General features: G+C 36.3%; 2 protein-coding genes and 1 long non-coding RNA gene across 17 annotated transcripts; all 3 read right to left on the bottom strand.

The window, feature by feature from the left end:
- Positions 1-296: 296 nt before the first annotated feature.
- LOC131240488 (uncharacterized) lies at positions 297-4394 on the bottom strand. Its single transcript, XR_009168775.1, has 7 exons — positions 3612-4394; positions 1843-2061; positions 1616-1695; positions 1386-1528; positions 1038-1093; positions 831-957; positions 297-632 (listed from the first exon to the last, which is right to left on the bottom strand). It is a non-coding gene; the product is annotated as an uncharacterized LOC131240488 (long non-coding RNA).
- A 5609-nt stretch (positions 4395-10003) lies between these two features.
- Positions 10004-12216, bottom strand: LOC131240487 (alpha-glucan water dikinase, chloroplastic-like). Of its 3 annotated transcripts, XR_009168774.1 has the most exons (5): positions 12007-12216; positions 11423-11794; positions 11262-11324; positions 10984-11081; positions 10004-10548 (listed from the first exon to the last, which is right to left on the bottom strand). XR_009168774.1 is itself a non-coding variant. In XM_058238747.1 (3 exons), exons 1-3 carry the CDS (start codon positions 11663-11665, stop codon positions 10422-10424), a joined length of 468 nt encoding a protein of 155 aa, XP_058094730.1. In that variant the 3' UTR covers positions 10009-10421. The 3 variants fall into 3 exon arrangements, 2 of the variants coding, with proteins under 2 accessions (XP_058094730.1, XP_058094731.1); XM_058238747.1 differs by lacking the exons at positions 11262-11324; positions 12007-12216 and having other exon boundaries at positions 10009-10548; positions 11423-11665; XM_058238748.1 differs by lacking the exons at positions 11262-11324; positions 12007-12216 and having other exon boundaries at positions 10010-10437; positions 11423-11665.
- A 739-nt stretch (positions 12217-12955) lies between these two features.
- LOC131240485 (receptor-like serine/threonine-protein kinase SD1-7) lies at positions 12956-15993 on the bottom strand. Of its 13 annotated transcripts, none has more exons than XM_058238745.1 (5): positions 15510-15993; positions 14632-15175; positions 14434-14525; positions 13948-13991; positions 12956-13419 (listed from the first exon to the last, which is right to left on the bottom strand). In XM_058238745.1, exons 2-5 carry the CDS (start codon positions 14791-14793, stop codon positions 13409-13411), a joined length of 309 nt encoding a protein of 102 aa, XP_058094728.1. In that variant the 5' UTR covers positions 14794-15175; positions 15510-15993; the 3' UTR covers positions 12956-13408. The 13 variants fall into 13 exon arrangements, 5 of the variants coding, with proteins under 5 accessions (XP_058094728.1, XP_058094729.1, XP_058094726.1 ...); XM_058238743.1 differs by lacking the exon at positions 12956-13419 and adding an exon at positions 13440-13856; XM_058238744.1 differs by lacking the exon at positions 12956-13419 and adding an exon at positions 13440-13853.
- Between the last annotated feature and the right edge of the window lie 1549 nt (positions 15994-17542).

The raw sequence follows: 17542 nt of genomic DNA, 5'->3' as shown, positions 1-17542 counted from the left end.
TAGTGGCAATGCCTCGAGTTCTAGATAGTTTCTAAGGTATACAGTGCATCACGTTGTATAGAGAAAAGATCACCATCAGAAAATAATCTAATGATGTTCAGAAGTAGGTTCACCACTTGCTAGAAATGTGTACCTTCTTGGTAGAGCCCACCTGAGGAAGGGAAAGAGGTTTGCTAAGCTCACATGCATGTACAAGTGAGCTAATGCACACACTACCACATGCCAGCATGGCAGACATATGTTATATCCAAGCCATCCATCAGAAGGGTAAACTGTATATTCTGTACATATCCCAAGAATCAGGTCAGTCCTCTAGTCAGGCCACAATCAACTGAACGAATCTATAGCTATGAAAGACCTATCTAAAGTTTTCTAACACATCCACTTATTTCTAATATCATGGCACAACTATTGAGCAGACCGCCTTTATCTTTCACCAGTAGTATCTATGCAGTGAGATCCACATGATGAGTGGGGCTTGGATATTTTACCTGTGTGCCAAGCTGGTGCATGCATTAGCTGACTTGCACATGCATGTCAGCTTAGAAAAGCTTTGACGAGGAATGCCCGGAACATTGTTAGAAGATCCAACTAGGATCAACTCGTTCGCTCTGAGTCGAGTCATGACTCTCCTATATGAATTCAATTGGCAACTTAGCTTCCTTACTCTTTCACATCACTTCTACTGTTATGTTTTAATTCTTGGGGTAAGCTAAAATAGCAAATTGTAATTCCATATACCAAATTTCAAATGAAGTTTCAACAAGATTTTCATCGTAACCACAAGAAAATAGGAGGAAAGTCAGATATGCATGTAAGAAAATGAGTACCTCCAACAGCTCTAGTGAAAACGTTAAAATTTGCAGCCTTTTTGAATCTTTAAGAGATCTAGAAACAAAATGCCAATCATCTCATCCAAACACCCATTCCATTATCCATAGATTTACAGCTTCTTTTCTGCAATCGAAGGTGAAAATACTTGTATTATCTGTAACTCTACAAAAAAAGGCTGAAATAGAAGAAGATACCAAACATACCAACATTCTGAGAGTTGCATCTAACTTGTAAAGGCCTTTGCTTCATGAATAGGCAACTACCCATTTGAAATTGTAGTTTCTTTTGCAACTACCCACAATTAAAAATAAAATAAAAAATAAAAAATAAAAAGAACATGATTTGTTTCTGTCATGCTCAACAAGCCCATAAAAAGTCCGACAAATTCTAGAGGGGAAATAGGGCATTTTAGGCTCTCAAATTCACATTCCTTTTGGTGTTTTACTTGTCAGTGTTTTCACATAGCTGCCATTGGTAAGATAATATTGATCATCTCCAATATTGGGATATCCCATATATGATGGATGTCTTCTGAGAATACAAAAGCTTACCCGCTCATTTGTAGTTTAACAAAGGCACGTATGGGTTAGTCTTCTATATTTCTTCCGGCAGAACTGACCTTTTTTTTTCTTAAACGAACAAGTAACGACGTTGTGCCCCTAAAAAATGAAGGCTTCTTGATGCAGTTGATGCCCTGTTGTGAAAGATCATAAAGTGTCATACCCACTGACTTGAAGAGAGAAATATTAGATGATTGATGTGCTTATAAATAAAATCAAACCATGCTTGACGGCATCTAGTAGCTTCCTAGAAAACGGGCCTCTTTGGATTTTCGAGAGCCTTTGATATAGCCCGTAGTACCTGCAAAAAAGTTTTTCAAATATGTATTACATAAGAAGCTTTTGCAATCAGCTGACATGAAAAGGCATCGACTATCATAAACTGTCCAACAAAATGCACATAGGGGAATTCATGTCGTTGAGTTTACAAATGTAAAGGGAAACCAACCTGCGGTCTCATGGGATAAATCGTCACATGGGGCAGCCCTGACATGGCTACAAGGCATTGAATTGCTGTTTAGTGTTGTCTATCCGACAACATTCTAACCCAATGATAGCCTTTAATTGTATATCCGACAACATTCTAACCCAAACTCCAGCACGAATATCAAACCTCTCGACAAACAGACTGGCTAATCTCCAAGCATAGGATCCATTGTTAAACCACCTAATTGCATCAAGCAAATCAGTCATAATTACCAGCCAATTTTCTTTTTTTCCTTTTCACTATTCCACAAAATGGGTTTTTACAATTTGTTTCAAGCAACTCAATGAAACACATTACGATCTTCTAAAATGAATACATCTTCCTGTCTTCTTGGCATTCCTCTGAGAAATCAAGTATTCTAGCAAGTTTGACAACTTGATTAAAACTTCAGCTTCCATAATGTAGAAATTGCTTAGTTGCATTATTCAACCATAGGAAAATTAGAAAATGAAAATGCTAAAAGCAGTCATAACAGAATCTGTCCAGGATTGGAAGTAAACCATGATTGGCTGCTACCTATAGGAACCCAGAAGAATGTGGCCTTGTAGGTATAAGGAAGAGACCTGAATTAGTTCAAAGTATTCTAAGTTTCACGATTCCAAGTATGAAAATCAAATTTCCATCAACAAATAGCACTTAGTTCAGTAGAAGTTAAGGTGGGGGAAGACGTAGAAAGATGATAGTTCATATTTTACACTATGTTTGGAGGAAAAATTTCTCCTCCAAACTAGTTTTCATGAGAACATGTGAGAACCCTTCAAGAACCAATCCCATATGTACCTTTCATCTTGCTTGGATGAAGGGTCATGCAAAAAATTAGGCTGTTTTGCAACTTATTTGGGCCCCAGTGAAAATCAAGGGCAGGTTGCCTCTCGCTTTGGTTCCCTTTGCTGTGGCTCACCTAAATTTTGAATCAGGCTGATTTTTGGGCCTAGAGGTTTCATGAGGTAACACATCTGATGAATGGGCAGGATGTCATGCACACAATACGCGGGATGAGTTCTCACGGAAGTTATTTACAGACTAGTTAATAGGAGATCATTACAAAAGAGAATATTGACAAGTTTAGTTTAATCAAGAGATAAAATATAAAAAGTTTTAAGATGTTTCCTAAAGTCATGACTCATGATGCATGAGTATCCATCAAGTTGCAGTTAAGTTTCACACAAGTCCAACTTGAAAGTAATATATTGCAATTTGGTTCCCTGAGTCCAAGATACTCAGAATGAAGAACCAATCTGCCTTGCAATTGGGGTGAGAGTGTGAAGCAAGAACTGCATCAGGCAGGATCCTATTTCCCCATTTTTCTACTCCATATAGCAAGTGGGATAGGAACAACACTGAAAGCTGTTACTATTCCACCTGCAATTATGGAGGAGTGCATCCAGTCAACTGCAAATCAAGAAATTGCAAATAGACTCGTAATCTAGGCAATACAATTGCATGGGATTCAAAGAAATAGAGAAACATAAACAAAAAAATAGTTTTACCAACAATATATCCTCAAATATAGAGTGGAAATTGAAATATATATATATATATATATATATATATATATATATATATATATATATATATATATATATAAATATATATATATATATATATATATATATATATATACTATATATATATATATATATAGATATATATATATATATATATATATATATATATATATATATGCACCAATAACAGGAAAATCAGATAACCATGCAAGAAAGACTCACCTTCTCCAGAGCTTCCATGTGTTGTTTCAGATTGTCCTCCGATGCCACCTCCTTATGAATTACAATGATTGTTTCAAAACTAGCTTTGACAAGAAATACAGAAAAATCAATATATGGTGTCCCATGGTAATTGATATTAAAGATGCAACTACATGGATGGTTTAGTGTTTTCTATAGTTGTAATGTGAATGTTTTGTATTAAGATCCCGCATGGAGCATTTATATGAAGTGATCTTACCCCTATCAATACAAGTGAGACTGATGGTTCAACAATCCAAACCACTGACATGATGGTCTCAACCATGGGTTACACATGCACTAAAAACCCACCATGTTGGAAGATCCATGTATCCTGAATGTGGATCTTTGCTATATTTTCTTTACTAGCTGTATATTTTTCTAGCCAAAAATACCAATTGTAGGTTTAGGATTTCCCTACTTGGGAGGTTTTGGTGCATAGATCACCCACAATGGAGCCATAGCATCATTGGTTTGGATCAATTAAAGAGATCTACCCAGATGTAAATAATTTTGACTCGACATTTCATAGTAATTCTTTTTTTCTTTTTTTGAGAGGGTAAACTGAAGTTGGGCTCAAACCCAAGACCTCAATGTTAAAAGGAAAGTTTCTTCTTCCATTAAAATTAAATAAATTAACAATTAAAGAAGATCTTATTGAAAGCCATGAAATAAATGAATGAAAATATCAAATTTTCAGATCCAATCGCCATGCACCCAAACATAGAAGAATTGATCTGAATGTATGGCAACAACATATGCTTGAATCTGTTTTTGCCCTTTTAGATGCTTCAGGCTGTTTGGTGATAAGCTGGGACCGATCTCCTATGACCCCCTTGTCTTTTTTGTTTCGAGGGCTGGTCGTTTTTTGGTCGTGGTTGTTTTCTTGTGTGCAGATCCGTGTATAGCATATAGTTTTTTGGAATGAAATATGCCTTTTTGAAAAAAAAATGTTGGAATCATGGTTCTGATTAAAAAAAACAACATATGCTTGAATCTGAAATATGCAGCTCCAATCCTCCCACATGCAACATCCACATGAAAGAATGCGCATAACCGTCATACATGAGCAATCAATACAGGAATGTACAAGTAAAACCATAAAACAAAAATACTTACTGCACTTTCAGGATCTCCTCCATAATTAACGATCTCCTTCTAAAGCCCTTCTCCCTCCTCCTTTACCCAGGCTTGGGACCAGAAATGCAAGGAGTTGCATTGGCGGAGTTAAAAAAGGGCTTAGGCTCCATTTGGTTTGAAGGAAAAAAAAAGTATTCATAAATACTAGTGTGATGACCAAATGGAGCCCAAGACTTTAAATAAGTTCAAATATAGAGTACAAAATTCATTCAATATTAAGAAGAAAAAAGGGCCCCTACTCTTTTCACCCTCTCGGTGCTCTTTTCAGCCCCTATACATCCAAACAAGCCCTTATACGTCCAAATAGGCAAACAGGCCCTTGTTCGGCACTCTCTTAATAAATTCAAGAAAGAAAGAAAGAAAGAAAAAAAAATCTTATTTTACAAAAATAGGCAGATAGAACATCACTTGATTTCTATAATAATGTTCAAAAATCTAACTTTAAGGAATATAAAATAGACAGATAGAATATCACTTGATTTCTATAACACAGACTTTTTTTTTTATTTGAAGAGCATCAAACAATTACGATGAAACAAGACTTGGTAAAAAAATAAGTTCATGGAAAAGAATATATAGATTCGAATACCTCCTTTAATGAATTAATGAAGTTTATATGTGAGTTTTTTATAGCAACAAAGTCGTAAGTGGTGTGCTCTCACTCAATGTTGTTACAAAGAAATCTTGCTGACAGCTACGAACATTCCACCTGATTTTGTTATGGAGAAAGGGTCCTTGATTTAATAGCCTAGCTTATGCATTTCATCATTCCAAAGGCTTTTGGTGTATTGGCTAGGTTCTTAACAGTGACCCACTATAGTGTGTATATGACATCCAACCCATCAGTAAAATATTCCTAACTGATATAAAGGAATATCCATAAATAACGCCTATTAAAACATGGCCGAACCACTAGAATTTAAAGGTTGGAACATACTTTCACATTGTTGCATATGAAGTGGCCCATATGAGTTTTGGATCAACACGTTCCATCTTCATGGGCTTCAGTGGATTTTTTATTTGGGTGTTACACAAATGTTACTGTGGGCACCAAAATCAATCCCCTTTTACTAGTACCGTACATTCAACTCAAGCATGCACTTGTAAATTATGCATGTGATGTAATTAACTTAGATTTAACTGGATAAATGCAGGGGAACCTTTCCATGTGACACATGGTTAGATTTGAACCTGTTAGCATTCGCATCAACCATCTAGATTTTGTAGTGAGCCTACCATTACCGATATTGGTCTGTGCTCTATGGCCCCACCACGATGTGTGTTTTATTCATACTATCGATCCATTTTTCTAGCTAATTGGCAAAAAATGAGGTAAATTCAAATCTCAAGTAGACCACACCAAAGGAAAGATGGTAATTGAACACCCACCGTTAAGAACTTATTAGGGCAATAAAATTTTGGATTAAGATGATATTTATGTTTTCCCTTCATCCAGATCAGTCTAACATAAATCAACATGTTGGATAGCAAATAAACATTGCATTGGACCTTAGGAAGTATTTAATGGTGGCCGTTCAATCACCACAGTTTCTTATGGTGTGGTCCACCTGAGATTTAGCTCTTCCTGACTTTTGAGCTCATGCCCTAAAATGAGCTGGAAAAATGAATGGCCTGCATGCACATACATTATGGTCGAGCCCATAAAGCATTTTCAGAACCAACCAAGATGTAACTGTCAAATATGAGTCCAAACTTTTAGATTTTAGAAACAGAGAGAGGGGAATGTAGATTAAAGGATTGAAAGAATGCATAGGGATTGAAGGATTGAAGGCAACATGATCAGTTACCATTCATAGGGATTGAAGGATTACGCAACATAATAGTCACAGAAGCATTATGACAAATTATAATAGTCATAGGGATTGAAGGATTGATAAGATCTGATGATGACGATGGTGAAGATGATGAATTATAATAGTCATGGAAGCACAAATTCAAACATCAAACACAAGAATTCTAAAATGTGATAATGCAGTGCATGTTAAGAATTACTCTGCTCATTAGGCAGGATCCTTGGCCCAAAAATGAGTCCAGTCACTCTCATTCAGTAGGCCAGATGGGTAAGAAATAGACGTCTAAGTCCACATTCACTGACATCAGGCACACTTGATGAGTGGATCAATTCATCACCAACCTGCTTTTAGGCTAGAATTACACTCAAGCAGGAGTCAACCCTGATGAATGTGCAACATCTCTCAGACATGCCACACTGTTACATGTAGGGCACTAGTGTTTAGCATAATTAGCATTCACCTAAGGAGAAAAAGAGGTGATGCTAGCCATCCTAAGGTGGGTGTTCTGCACAAGATTGCTGAGAACAGGATTGACGAAGAGAAACACATTTCAGTTCAACTTAGCATGGGGCCGATAATTATTACCCAAATACAAATTAACAAAAAACAAAAACAAAAATCTTTGTTAATTGCAGCAAAAAAATGCAAAATACAAGATCAATACCTGAAAGGAAGTAAATTATAAGTTTCATCTGAACATACCACTGAAACTAGGCAATGTTTGTTTCCCTGGTCTAGGCCACGATACAGGACCCCAACATCCAACTCAGTGGTAATGGCTGCCAATGTTGCCGATATGTCATCTGCACTTTCACGAGTATTCTGCCAACCCAGAACTGCAACATCCACACCAACATGTTTTATCAATTTAAATGTTTGGCAAAGAAACCACGGGTGATTTTTAGAAGAAAGGGCGGAACTCAACTCAACAACCACTGGTATACCTGTTGTGAAAACATGTGGAGTCGTCGAAAGGATATGATGGATAGAGATTTCTTCTTCTCAACGCAACAGATTTCAGAAACAGAGAGAGAGAGAGAGAGAGAGAGAGAGAGAGAGAGAGAGAGAGAGAGAGAGAGAGAGAGAGAGAGAGAGACTAACCGTTTGCAGTGAAAGGGGATTTCAGATTTCAGAAACAGATTTCTCCTTCTCATTCTTCTTCTCCTTCTCCTTCTTCTTCTCCTTCTTGTAGCGAAAGGGGGTTTTGAAAACCCTAGCGAGAGAGAGAGAGAGGGGTTGGGAAACGGAGAGAGGGGAATGCAGCCAAGAGATAGGGAGAGGGTGAGGGAGAGCAGGAGATCGAGAGAGGGCAAGGGAAAGAGAGAGACTGAGTGCGAGAGAGATGGAGAGAGAGACTGAGAGATGGGTTTTGGGAGGCCTGCTGCGCGGGGGAGAAAAGGGCGAAAGATTTGGGAGGGGCGCGTTTCATTTTGGGAGGGGCGTTGACGGACGACCCATTTGGACTTTGGGTTTTATGACTGTGGGGCCCACCGTGATGTATTTTATTTATCCACTCCATCTATTAATTTTAAAACATTATTTTAAGTGTTGATGCAAAAAATGAGTCAGATCAAAGCTGTAAGAATACCACACAACATATTAACAATAGAAATTTAATTTTATTATTTCTTATGGTGTGGTCCACTTTGACCTTTAATCTACATAATTTTTGGGTTCATCTACTGAAATTATATATCAGAATTTATGGGCGTTTTAGATCAAACACATATATTCTAATGGGCCCTATGGAGCCCCTTAAGCACCATCAAGGTTATTGTCAAGAGGTACGTTTTAGCTACAGATCAATTAGACTTTAGCTAAGGATAAATCTGTAGCTAAATTGCTACAGATTTAATCTGTAGACAAAAACTTTCAAAGTCCGTGCCCTTTGCTCGATTTTTTGGTAGTGATATGTTAGTTAATCAATTAAACAATTTGAATGCATGGAAACTAATACAATTAAAAGGATCAATATGCAATATTTAAACATTATCACATAGTAATTCATTTCTTAGCTTCACAAAGCTTCCGCACACATATCCCATATGCCCACCACGCACAATTTCACATATGGCATTACAAGCTTGTTCAATCATTAATCTAACCATTGAGAATACTCCTTATAGGTAGATAAAGTTATCCAACTGTCCAACTTCAATAAGGACCATTATATCATCATCAAATAGACAAAAGATTCATTTAGGATATTTACACCTAATTATCCACATTTAGGATGCCTAATTATTCACAACTCTGAACCCCTCTTTATCTTGATATACTAAGATTATTATTATTATTTTTTTTACACCATTAAAGTTTAATTTCAATGGTTACATATATGCCATTGATCTTATTAAGTTTCTCATGGTGTACATGATCCTAATCAGCGCTACTCTTCTGAAAACATATTTATGAAAGTCTGATCATAATAAAACTTTAAACAATGTTTATTTGACCCAGTTAAACTGTACGTTATCAATACTGGAGTCTAACTCATAAGATCAATCATCCATCGATATTTTCATCATATTGACTCGATGATCCATCTAAAAATGAGACAGAGTATCGTTACAATACATAGATGATCCCTGACGAATATTCCTATTTACTTTCATATCAGGACACATCTAGACATATTTATAGAGATCCCAAATTTGTTAGGAAGAAACCCATGCATCCTAAAATTTCTAAAACAAAAACAAGGGGAAAAAAAAAGATCTAATGATCCTATGTATACCTTACATTTTACACCTTTGATTTATGAATTGCATGATTCAACAATCGATCGAGGAGTCTAACAGTACATCCATATCATAATACCCCAAGGAACCTTAACGATCTCTCGATTTGTATTCTTAACAAGATTTGACCATTGATTTTGAATCCAATCACTAATAACCGCACAACCAATAGCAACGGATTGAAACTATCTTCAATCAATCTAAATTGTTTGTTAACTGGGCACTGAACATCCTAGGCCTTGATCAACTGTCAATCCTATCCTTGACTATCCACATGCACGATGCAGACACTACAACAAATGGGAATTTTACCTAAAATTCCCTAAAAGCGTCGGTAATTCTATTAGCGGTGCTAATCAAGCGTCGATAAATGGGTATGTCGCTAAAGGTAATAGTGGCGCTAGTTAACTTTTCCCAGCGCTTTTCTGAGTGCCGCAATTATCGTTTTTCCCCGACGCAAATAAGCGCTGTGAAAAATCACTCAGAGCGCTGGTAAAAGTGGTTTGTGGACACTTTTTCTCATGAAAAAGCACTGTAAGATTTCTACACAAGCGCCGGTAAAAGCCTTTGTATGGATTCCCCAAGCTTCAGCATGCCAATAATTTTTTATTATATATAATTCATCAAAACCTGTATTTTTTAAATATTTGAAACATAAAAATGATGCAGAACAAATAAAACCGAATATTAAACAAAATTTATTACAATAAATGGTCTTGAATATAAATAAAAACAAATCCTCTATATGGTCTACTCCTAGCACGAGTGGCGTCAAAAGGCTGAAGTGATTTGAACTCTGGATTGCCCCACTTGTATGCAACGAGAAGAGTGGATCACCCACCATTAGCCCTTTGAAAACTACTCCTATGATAGTCAGAACCAGGCTAGTCCTTAGCTGCTCCATGGAAGTTGGTTTTTCGGCGCTTAACATGCTGATCTGTTGGGTGGAAAGAATGGTATGTGGCAATATTCCTTCATGACTTGAAAAGAGCTCTTTCCGCAGCTCATCAAGCTTCATCTCTAAACCTGATGACATACTACGCTTGGTATCTTTTATATTTGCAGTGTTACCATTCTGTCCAATGCATATTTCAAGTTCAATTGTCTTCTTCCCTATCAGATGACAACAAGACATGCATCAACTGCTTCCCACACAACCAATGATTTGGATTTTCCATTGAATAACCCAACTCGAATCCAAGGAAACCAAACTCTGACAGAGAACTGTAGTTCAAAACAACCATTTTGCATATCATGTTAGAGTTGTACTAAACCATGGTGCTCACTTTATGAAGAGAAGGAAAATATCACATAGCACAATTACAGGTTTAACCATCTCTCAAAAAACTAAAAAGAAAAAAAAACAAACAAATAAATAAAAGATGGGGCTTAACAGAGCATTCCATTGTGCGAAAATTTTCTGTATGACACTTTTTGAGGTTTAATGAAATTGTCAATTTATAAAAATATATAAATAACTAAATAATGCTGTCATGACCTATATCCACGGTACCTTGCCAGTCACATTAAAAGAAAGATACTAAAAAGACACTAATCCCAGAAATCCATAGCTGGTATACCAAAAGCTTTCATGAACAGAACTTTAAAAAAAAAAAAATTAATAAATAAATTCTGTTTTTGAGGGCCTGATTTCTTTACCCAAGAACATGGCAGCCTCCATCATAAACAGCTTGGGAGATCAAACCCATCAATCCCACACTCCCTCCCCCATAAACCAAATCTATCCTTTTCTTCACCTGAAACGCCACACTCAAAGAAACAATAATAATAAAAAAAAAAACAAAATCCATAAAATCTCATTAAAAAAAATACAACAAAAACATACCACCTCAATCAGCTCCCTTTTACACAATTCAAACAATAAAAAGAAAAAAAGCTTCAAAAATCAAAACATCAGAACAAAATGCATGCCTCACCAAGTGAAGCCCTCATCTAGGCATACACATTTAGCATTTGCTTGATAATCACCTATGTCATTTCTGATAATTTTGGAAAGGCTTCAAAGGTCGATATGTTAGAATTAGCATTCTATTGATGTTGGATACACTTAAGTGACATGAGATGAGATGAGACAAACCTGGTTTGAATCATCTAACAAAACCTTCTCAAAAACTCCAGAGGGCAGGGCAACTGATGTTGGAATTCCTATCGCGGAAGGCACTTTTTCTTTTAGATATGAAAGTTTATTTGAATACCATCCCTGATTTTCCATATGCACATAGATTAACTCCAAAATGCCATACCGATGAAAGAAATAAAGAAGTGGAAGGGAAAACAGATCTTCAAAAAACCATTCCATATATTTTACAAGACTAACCATTTAACTGGTGAATTTATGAGTTGGTATAACATATCTATCTGCTTTCTGATCAGAGTTAGGGACAGTGAAGATCCATCTTCTTTCAAATTTGTTGAGCTTGCATCAGAGAGTTCACTTTCCTCAATCTCACTATTGTTAAGACAAATGGATAAGGATCCGTTCTGTATTCATGTAGCCGATAGAAGTAGCATGAACACAAAATTACACAGAAAAAATAGTAAAAGACAATTTGTCAAATTAGACCATAAGCTCATTTTATGAGGAAAATATAGGCTTATCTTGTAAATTATGAGATATATTGTCATAATCACATAATCCACAAATTCAAGGGATATATTTACCTGTAAAGTATTTCTGCAGATGTAGCTTTCAGGCATAACAACTTTGGCAAGATGTGATGGTTGATATATGTGGCTTACAAGTAACTCAAATTAATCTGTCAGCACCAACTTAGATGCATCATAATCCAAAAATTACCTTGAATTGATTACCAAACTAGCCAATTGGTGGACAAGTATCAGATGGTTAAAATTGAAAAATAAAAATAAAAAAATCCATGTATGTGAAGAAAACCCATTACTATATCAGATTTCTAATTTCCTGTCATGAACTCTAGATTTCTGCAGAATGTGTGCAATGAAGATCGTGCACACGCTACACATGTGCTAGCATGGTGTGATGGATACAATATCCATTCCATCCATCAGAAGAAAATCAGTATATTCATACCCTAGTCCAAGATTCAGGTTAATCCACTGGTCAGGTGGGCCACATTTTGAATAAAAATGTACGGCTCTGAAATCTTTAGCTAAAGTTTTTTCAGCCCATCTAACTGTTCAAATATTGGGGCCCTCATGCTGAGTGGACCAGATTATATTTTGGAAAACATGTACAAGGTTGGACTAACCTGATGGATGGATTGCATCTCGCACCTATATCCATGTTGGGACACATGTTGCAAACGCGTGTGCGCTCTAGAGAAGCTTCTTATCGTGTCATACGTGTGAATGTGACACGTGTGAGGCCTAGGCAAGTAACCCCGTGGGGCTATTATCAGCATGCTCTAGCTAAGGAATCATGGAAATCCACTTGACCACGTTTTCGTGTGAGAAAAATCGACGGTCAGATAAATCTGACACGTAGCCTATGATGAACGTACAGATGTGGGCCACATGATCAGTGGACCAGCTGTCTTTTGGTCAGTGCATATTCAAGGTCGATGTCATACACGTGTACCATGTGTCTCAACTTTCAACAAACAATAAAGAGTGGTCGAGACTGTGACACTGTCATGAACTCTAGATTTCTGGTTCAGCGCCACACATTACTATATCAGATTTCTAATTTCCTGCTCCCTCAATCTCATGTATGTGAAGAACACCCCATGGTATGATCTTGACCAGTGGCATATGCACCGATAAGTTCATGACACCAGTTTGATGCCTAGTACTTATGTGTATATATATCAAAAATTCTAATTAAAAAGTAGCCTTGCTTCAGTCATTTGAAAAACACAAAATGACACTGATATTGCTAACCACAACAACAACAACAACAATAATAAAAGCCTAATTTTGTACATACGAAAGAAAATGCCACAAATCTTGTCTGATTCTGAAGTCAGCTCAGTTCCTCGTTTAGTTCAGAAATCTCTACCTGTCAATTAATATAATTATCGATAAACAATTTAGCACCTTCAATCTCCACAACTAAATATGCATAGTCACTGGTGAATGCAGAACATCATTTCCTCTCTGGAAAATCAAAATGTGGTACAAATTGAGTAAGAGAGTGAACGATTTAAAAGGATAAAAACAAGAAAAGACCATTGAAATATCGACTGGTTAAAATTTATCTACTAAAAGCTACATACAAGGAAACCTTAATATTCAAATCGTTTCATGAGTAATAGATTCATGTTTCAATACAACAATTTGAAAAAAGGTAAAAGCAGAAAAAGCAAAAGATCTTTATCTTGTTTCTTTATTGCCTTTTGGTACTATAGGCTTTTGTCAACACATGCATGTACAAGGCAGCTCATATACATGCCAAACATCTGCCAGCATGGCAAATTGGTTACTTATGGAGAGCAGCACATGCTTTCTCTACACCTCCAAATCTAGATGTAGGTGGACTTCAACAAATACTTTGAGGCAGTTGTGTAATCAAAAGAATCCAACAAGTATCTCTGCTACCAAAAAGAACAAAATAAATAAACAAACATATATTGTAGTAGGAACATTGTATCAAAGAAATGGAATGGTCAAGAGAAAAAATGATACTAGGATTTGGGACATGAAATCTCTTTCCATTGGTTCGGGTGCCTCTGCAACATTCGTAAACCTCAGTCAGAAGAAATTGGTACAGAAAGAGAAAACAAATTACAAGTGTAACCATGAAGGGGACCTTGCAATTACAAACCAGCAGAAACCAATAATACAAGCCAAAAGTTCACCAATTTCAATTGGGTTTTGCTTGTGTTAGAAGCAATAAAGGAGTTAACTGAATCAACAAAAAGATGATACTAAACAAAATGCTAGCAATTCTCAGAAGAAACTTAAAGTTTCAATTCAGTTTCAACAATCCAGAAACTTATTGGGTTGAAACTACTAATACTCCAAGTAAATCATCAACTTGGAATGTTTTGACAGCTTTTTAAATAGTTCAACTCAGCCAAGCTCAAGCCACAAGTTTTTTGAACAATGTACAAAAGAAAATCTACACAGCAATATGCCAGGACTACAACACTTCTTGTTTGAATATCAAACCTTTCAAATTTTCTATTGAACAACTTGTCAGTGGTGTGGCAATGCTTATATCCTTCCAGCCCATCTGTCTCTGCTAATTCTGAATTATCTCTCTTTGTTCACAAAAAGGGCAGGCTGTTATTACATAAAAAATATGGCTTAGCTGGGTGCAATGTTAGTGATGATATACATGGATCAAGAAGGAAAACTTGCACTTACATATCTTATCAAATTCTGTGAAGGATCCTCCTTGAAACAGTTGTTGTTCCTCTTGCCATTAATGATCTCCAGCAGTAAGACCCCAACGATAAAGACATCTGATTTCACTGAGAAAAGCGCATCCATTGCATACTCTGGAGACATATAACCATTGCATTCCATTTTCCCACATTAGGTTTCATTGTGATGAAAGAAATTTGAAGATACACAATGCATGATCAGAGTACATTTAGTCTTCTTGGGTTCTCAATATGGTGACCCAAAGAGATGATGGGCCCCACTGTGGACGACTCATGGCCTGAAAAACTCCCAAGTAGGAAAATTCTAACCTTTCAACTAGTGACCAAAAAGAAAATTCTTAAACCACTGTCCCCAATCCAATAAAACCCTCCTCGTGTAATCTGCACCAGATTTCCCCAATCCAATCAAGGAAGAGTGTGATGTGATGTAAAACATTGACAAAGATCATCCCCAAAAAATTCTAAAATTTGATTTTCTCCAATTGATTGTGAGTTGTGACATATCCTTCCATCTAATCATACAGCTGCCAGGAATAAAATAAGAGAGCTAAGGGAAAAATAAAAATAAAAAATCAAAACAGATGCATCGAATCAGCAAAATGCAAAAAAACCCTTGTTTTTTTTGGACTGCTAACAATTCTAAAAATAGATGCATCGAATCAGCAAAATAATTTCACAAAAAATATAAATATGAATTTTCGTATGATCTAAAATCTAGGGGCATAGGACCACTGCCCCATTTTATTTTTATGTATATATAGAGAAAATTTCAAATCCACCTGAAGCAATTAAAAAATACATTAAGACTGTACTGCTTCCAAACCATAGAGAAATATTGATAGGAAAAGAGAATTTTACCCAAATACCATAAAGGAAGCAGAACTCTAGAAATCTCAACTCAGTTCAAAGGCCCACTTAAAAATTGATCCGGGATGGGTTGATTTTTGGAGAATGGATCCATTTGCAACCCTATAAAATGGCCAGATTCTTGAATCATCAATGTCCAATGCTACCTTAGGTTCATTTCTAGGCAAATCAACATGAAAAATCAAACATGTTATGACCATGTTACTCCATTTGGGAACAGTAAAATAACATATGATCCCACTATTATGTCAAGCAACATACTAGCATATTACTCCAATACGATTAGGTCTTGCTTGAATACCACTATTAAGAACTCAGTCCTACAATAGGACCTAAAAGGTCGTAAATGCATTGTTTCAGTTGAAACAAAGATTGTAGACTCGTAAATAACAAGATTTGCTTCTTCTTTTTTTTCCCCTTCCTACATCCACAATCAGTACAAGAAGGAAAGAAGGGTAAATAACTTTAAACATTCTGTTTTACAGTTTTTTTTTTTTGAAAGGTTTCTGTTTTACAGTTATCATAGGCATGTCTTTGTCCTACCTGCTTGCAATGCACTTAAAACTGGTCACACACACACACACATGGCAGCCACTTGGCAGCTACAAGGTATATCAAATTCAATCAAACAAAAAGGCAAGAACAGAAGAAAAAGATGAATGACTCACCGGGAAGTCCAACTATTTAGGAAGCACTATAAAGTTTGCTCTTACTGTTACGAGTTCAGAATATGAGTAGAGCTTCGCTTAAGGAAAAGTAAATAAATGACCTTTACCGACGATGTATGCTGGATGCAAATAAAAACCCATCGGCAACATCCATCTTTCTTGTAGTGATTTAAACATGAGAAAAGAACTTGTGAAATTCAAAGTGTTATAGATTCAAGTATAATTTTTCATGTTTAGTTATGCAAAGTAGCTTGAACCATTCACTTTGCTGTGATGGTTTTAACAATTTTCATCATTATGAAGTTTTTAATTCAAAGTTCTCAGATTTTGAAATGATTGAGTCGCACTAATCATTGCACTCTAGGTGATCAAATTTCTCTCAGGAATTTCATTAAACACCCCACGTGCATACCCAATCTCTTCAAATTTCGCGTAAAAATTCAACAACCTGGTCTACAGGCTTGAGTTAAGCCCATTGAGGAAAACATGCGAATGGATTTGTAGGCCTTCTTCGAGTTTTTTTGAAGACTCATGTTATGTGCCTGATCTAGTTTCTTAGTTTAAAATAAAAAATAAAAATAAAAAAAGAAGGGAGAAACCTAAATACTCCATAGAAACCACCACTGGAAATGTGAAATATCCATAGAAACCTCCTCTAAGAGTAGAAAATATGAAACCTAAGCAAAAAATATAAACAACACACCCAAATCTACTGATTTGAAAAGAACCTCCAATAAATACCTTCAGAAATCCCAAGCAAGAAACTAAATCGTCAGAAAATAAACAAAACACATGTTAGATTTCCCAAAACAGAATGAAATCCTCTCATAAAATCATCACAAACAGAGATCGAAGAAATTAGGGCTGAAAAAGATAAAATAATGAAAGAGGAAGTGAAAGTTACTTTTCGAGATCTACAGAGATATAGATAGAGAGAGAGAGAGAGAGAGAGAGAGAGAGAGAGAGAGAGAGAGAGAGAGAGAGAGACTCGGGACGGAGAGAGAGTTGGAGAGAGCGTCGAGGGTAGTGAGAGGGAGAGAGTCGAGAGGGGGAGTAAAAGAGGGTTAGGGCTTTTTGGTACGGTATTTATACCCAATCGCTAACCGACGCCCCATTTTAATTAGCGCCGCTAATTAGCCAGATACGTCGTCAGCTAATCCTACTTTTGTTGTAGTGAGAGCTGAAAAAGCTCAGCACATGTATGCGTATGCATGAATAATTAAAACTAGTGGTTTCCCAGCAACAACTAATGTGTAAGAATCAAACGAGATTTCGAACATCTACATTGAACCCATCTACTACCAGCAGAGGATTTCTCCAACTGATTCAAGCCATTCAATTAATAGATCATAACCG

Source organism: Magnolia sinica, chromosome 3 (assembly GCF_029962835.1).
Source record: "Magnolia sinica isolate HGM2019 chromosome 3, MsV1, whole genome shotgun sequence".
Taxonomy (NCBI): domain Eukaryota; kingdom Viridiplantae; phylum Streptophyta; class Magnoliopsida; order Magnoliales; family Magnoliaceae; genus Magnolia; species Magnolia sinica.
The sequence above is the reverse complement of the archived record's forward strand: the minus strand, read 5'-3'. Positions and strand labels throughout refer to the sequence as shown.